General features: G+C 34.8%; 1 protein-coding gene across 1 annotated transcript; it reads left to right on the top strand.

Annotated features, from left to right (window-relative positions):
- Positions 1 to 2,587: 2,587 nt before the first annotated feature.
- Positions 2,588 to 4,934, top strand: LOC112187892 (zinc transporter 1). The gene is made up of 3 exons (XM_024326855.2): positions 2,588 to 3,471; positions 3,555 to 3,704; positions 4,399 to 4,934. Exons 1-3 carry the CDS (start codon positions 2,860 to 2,862, stop codon positions 4,702 to 4,704), a joined length of 1,068 nt encoding a protein of 355 aa, XP_024182623.1. The 5' UTR covers positions 2,588 to 2,859; the 3' UTR covers positions 4,705 to 4,934.
- The last annotated feature ends 444 nt before the right edge of the window (positions 4,935 to 5,378 follow it).

Here is a 5,378-nt window from a genome sequence, read left to right as displayed (position 1 = left end):
CAATAAAAGACAAAAGTTGGCGGAAGTTCATGGCAGGTTATCTTTTCACTAAATTGGAGGATGATCGGTCAGTGGTTTTAACTTTTAACTTGGACCAAATGCAACTATGCAAGTGTGAGATCCAGCGATAAAAGACAAAAGTTGGCGGAAGTGCATGGCAGGTTATCTTTTCACTAAATTGGAGATGATCGGTCTGTGGTTTTAACTTTTAACTTGGACCAAATGCAAGTATGCAAGTGTGAGAACCAGCGATAAAAGACAAAAGTTGGCGGAAAATGAGCTCCTCCTTTACTCACATGGAATCCCGCTAATGCTGCGGCTGCTACTTGATTGTTTGATAGACAATTCTTAAATTCATCCATGAGGTGGATAAACACGTTCACATTTTTTTGGATTTATAACTTTATAATTTTTTAATCAAATAATTCATGTTGTATAACGTAATACAAATATTAGCTATGTAAAAAATCAATCAAATTGAAGCATTTATATGAAATACTCTATGAAATACATGGACGGTTCATCATACTAGTAGTAAGTGTTGTTAGAACATCTATTTGTTTGATTCAATTAGATAACTAAACGATTTACGATTCAATTGATTTTTTACAGAGATCATCTTTAAAGGCTAATTTAAGATATGGACCGTTGGATTATAAATATATTAAGTAAAAGTATGTAAATCAACAATGGAGGTGAATATACGAGGGTGAGCATGCTCATTCACCCTAGGGATGAACCTAAGAATTGTCATTATTTGATTATCACGCCATATAATAGGGGTAGGAAGGTTCTCCTACAAAGGTATAGATGCGATTGGACAACTTAGTTGTGTGATTTGTTCTCGCATAATTTTTATATGGGTAAAAGAAATGGTGATTCTAGTTGGACCTCCATTTTTGCTATGTAGACCTCAACTTCATCATTTTCCCCTTAAACTGCCAATTTGGCCTATTTATTATTATTATAGTTGTTATTATTATTATTTTTTTTCTATCTCTTGCCTCTCCTTCTCTCTTACATCTTCTCAATCCATCTCCATAAGAAAATGGCAGAGTTTATGTAGAAGAATAGCTCTCAAATGTGCAGCTGCATCTTCCATCAGAGAAGAGACTTTCAACGATGACGGTAGCGTTGGTGGCGATCACCACCACCACCATCACCCATCATCTTCTCAAATCGATCAGAATACATAACCTTTGATCTAATCTGAACATGCTGACCAAATGAACTATTGAAGAGTGATAAAATTTATAATTTTGGATATGTGATAATACTGGTCAAATGAATTATTAAAGATGTGTGAAAATCGTAAAGCATAATTGTTGGTGCTATTAGTGATGTGATGTTGATGTTGAATTTTTTTTTTTTTTTTTTGTGGGATGCAAATGTTGAATATCGATTGAATATAGAAGATTCATTTAGTTTCTGGGTGGTAAAGACTAAAGACGTATTAAAAAAAAACAAAGGACAGTAAGAAAAGAGGGATGAAGAAAGAATTGAGGGATATAGTTTGGACTGTGGTGTGAAGACGGAAGAACAAAAGAATAATAAAGCAAAAAAAGAGAAAGATGAAAAGAAGAAGAGGGTGAATGGATGATGACGGGAAAAATTGCAATGCAAAAGATAGTTGGATTTTTTTTTTTGCTTGCTGTTTTTTAGAGGGTCATAATAGTAATGAATTTTTTACAAAAATTCATGGAGGTCTATGTAGCAAATATGGAGGTCTAAATAGAGCCACCCTAAAATAAAAAAAAGTAAAAAAAGTCACGTGAAAAGAAGATCAACTCAGTTAATCACTTTTAATCATATTATGTTCAAGTTGAGCCAAAAATCAAGTAAACTAAAACTAAAATGAGTCATAACGTCAATGAACAACGATTTTTGTTTAAATTTTAATTAAAAAATTACTCTCACTCCCATTTCGTTCTTCTACTATATCTTCACTTGAATACACCCGATATTTCCTAGAAGATACGTTTATAACTTTATATACATTGATACTGACTTGAGTGTGTCTCATTAATATTCGATCAAGTTGTAACAAAAATTCCCATAGGCACTATATGGTTGGCCTGCTGGCCTTTTCATACTTGGGACCATGCTCCATGCATGTTGTTGAATTGATCTCATAGTTTTGTAATTTTCTTGTATCTAATTTTGTAAGATTATTTTATTCAAAAAAAAAAAGTTGTACAATTATTTTAGTTTACCATCGCATATTTATTACCTTAACTATTGTTCCAAAAAAAAAAGAAAAAGGAAAACGATTGAAAAAGAATTAAAGAAATAAAAAAGTAGAGGCCGGTTGGAACATGAACTGTATATATTCATATTATCCAAATCAAAATAAAAATAAAAATAAAAATTGAACATAACACATAGTTTCGTCATAATTGCCTTACAAGACCATGTAAATCGTTGACTCTCCATGTGAATCCTCCCTATTCCCTTCTATTTTCCAATATATGTCGACATTCTTTCGACACTGGAAATAAATACTTGTGTGAGTAAAGACTTCCATTTCAGTCTTCTCCGAAACCCAGCCAAATACTTTACATGACCTCATTATTTCCGTCCCATATATATCCTATCACAAAACAACTCTAGAATTATAAAAACCTAGTCAGTGTTTGTACCATGAGCTCATGATTTCTTTTTGTTTTTTGTAACCCATCTCATAAATAACTTTGATTTTCTATTCCTTTTTCATAAACAACTTGGATCACCGGGACAGTACTCCCTATATAAGTGCACCGTTTTTCATCTCTGCTTGTCAAAACTCGGGCCCCTTTTGTGTTACGTAGGAAGAGATCGAACCTCTGACAGAAGATCCTTCCTCCTTTTGGTTTTTACGAGATGAACAAGTTTCAGAAGAATGGCCTCCTCTCGTTTTTCTGCCTCCTCCTTTTACTCCCAATCTTCGCTTCCGCTGAGTGTACGTGCGACGAGGCCGAAGATGAAGGTGACAGCAACAAAAGCAAAGCTCTCAAATACAAACTCGGCGCATTCGCTTCCATACTCGTCGCCAGTACAGTCGGTGTTTGTATCCCAATTCTAGGGAAGACAATTCCGGCTCTGCAACCGGACAAGAATATCTTCTTCATCGTCAAGGCTTTCGCCGCCGGCGTCATATTGGCCACCGGATTCATCCACGTGCTTCCGGACGCTTTCGACAACTTGACGTCGCCGTGCCTGAAAGAAAACCCGTGGGGGAAGTTTCCCTTCACCGGATTTGTTGCCATGATGGCGGCCATCGGAACTTTGATGGTGGATTCCATTGCTACTTCTTATTTCAGCGGGTCTCACTTCAATACGGCTCAGAATCAGATTAATGGGGATGAGGAGAAAGAGGGACAGCACGAGGGGCACGTACATGTTCATACACATGGCACTCATGGTCATTCTCATGGTTCGCTTGATACGAATTCGGCTGAATCACAACTTCTTCGGCACAGAGTGATTTCAAAGGTACTTGCACTTCAGAGTTTAGATGATTTTGTTTTGATAATTTTTGTTTAGTTTTGTGTATAATTTTGATTCATATGGTGTAGGTGTTGGAGTTGGGAATTGTGGTGCACTCGGTAATTATTGGAATTTCATTGGGTGTTTCTGAAAGTCCCGATACAATTCGACCTCTTGTAGCTGCTTTGACTTTCCATCAATTTTTTGAAGGCATGGGACTTGGTGGGTGCATAGCTCAGGTAACTTCTACCCCGACCACCGACCTCTCTTTTTTTTTTTTTTTCCTTTCTTTCTTTACACTTATTTTCTTTATAGCATCCAATCGAAGAAAAAAACAAATCGATAAAAAACAAGGACAAAGAACCAAAGATGCCTGGACCCATTTTCATATTGTAGGCATCAAGTTTCATGTTAAAAGTCAACATATGTACGATGATGCTAGATAGTTGTTTTATGTTTTCATGGTTATGAGTTATGTGAATCAAAATAATTTTTATGCTCAACTATTTGTTTACTGACATGTATGGCTATAAGTTAAATAATTTTGTTACGCTAAGGTCACGTTTGGTTTGTTGAAAGAAAGTATCAGGAAAGGAAACTTGTTCCTTTCCTGCATTTGAGATGCAAAAGGAAATGAAATCCTTTCCTGAAGAAAGGGAAAATAAGGGGGAAAGTGGTTCCTTCCAAATCTCAAATGAATCACTTTTCCCTCTTCTTTCCTTACATTTATTACTCACAACATATTATTTTATTACATTATTGATAAACTTTTAACAACTTTCCTGATAACTTTCCTTATGTTATCAAACATCAGAATGGAAAGTTGTTAGGAAATTTCATTTCTCTTCCCATGGGAAAGACAAAGGAATTACTTTTCTTTCCGTGAACCAAACGAGGCCTAAAAGGATTAAATTAACTTTTTGGTTTTTGTAGGCGAGAGAATCACGAATAACAACTATAATCATGGTGCTGTTCTTCTCCCTTACAACCCCTGTTGGAATCGCGATTGGAATTGGAATATCAAGCCATTACAAGGAAAACAGTCCAACTGCTCTCATACTTGAAGGAACTTTTAATGCGGCATCAGCTGGGATCTTAATCTACATGTCTCTGGTCGATCTGCTAGCGGCTGATTTTATGAACCCGAAAATGCAGAAGAATGTGAAGCTTCAAATTGGGGCTAATGCTTCACTTCTTTTTGGAGCTGGTTGCATGTCTCTTATGGCCAAATGGGCTTAAACTAGAACACCTCAATTCAGAGGTGAAGCTACATTGGGGTTCAGTGGATCCCGTGTTTTATTAGAATTTTTTTTTATATATTTTTTAAATTTCAGTACTTCAACAAGAGTATAAATTGGTAAGAGTTTCATAATATCATCGATAGCCAATTTACTGCAGTGATCAGACTTGACTATTTCATTTGGCTGGTCCCCATGTTTAAATCATGTTGTCAACATTGCCTGATTTAAGTTTTTTTCCTTTTTTTTTTGGGTCTGGAACATTTGTGTTTGAAAAATCTGATATACTTTTTAACACTATACTTTCTTGTAATTTTAAAATTCTCATCATGAAAAGTTTTCTAAAATCTAAAAATATTTGATTAAGAAAATATGTAATTTAAAAAAAAAAAAGTGATCTTAATGAAACCTTTTTCTAATATTTTAATTTGGGTGGTGTTATTCACACACCCTCTCTATTTTTCTATTATTTTAATTCAATTTTCTTTTAAAAATTACCTTACCTACCATTTCTTATAATTATGTTTCTTTTTCTTTTTTTCTATTTGGCAAGTCAATTTTTCTCAAATCCTAAACCCTTATTTTCCCGCAAACACAGAGGACTTTAAAACTCTTTTCGATTCCCTATTTTCTTTTACATCAAAAACTTCTCTAACGTAGTCATTCTATCTCTCT

Source organism: Rosa chinensis, chromosome 2 (assembly GCF_002994745.2).
Source record: "Rosa chinensis cultivar Old Blush chromosome 2, RchiOBHm-V2, whole genome shotgun sequence".
Lineage (NCBI taxonomy): Eukaryota > Viridiplantae > Streptophyta > Magnoliopsida > Rosales > Rosaceae > Rosa > Rosa chinensis.
The sequence above is the reverse complement of the archived record's forward strand: the minus strand, read 5'-3'. Positions and strand labels throughout refer to the sequence as shown.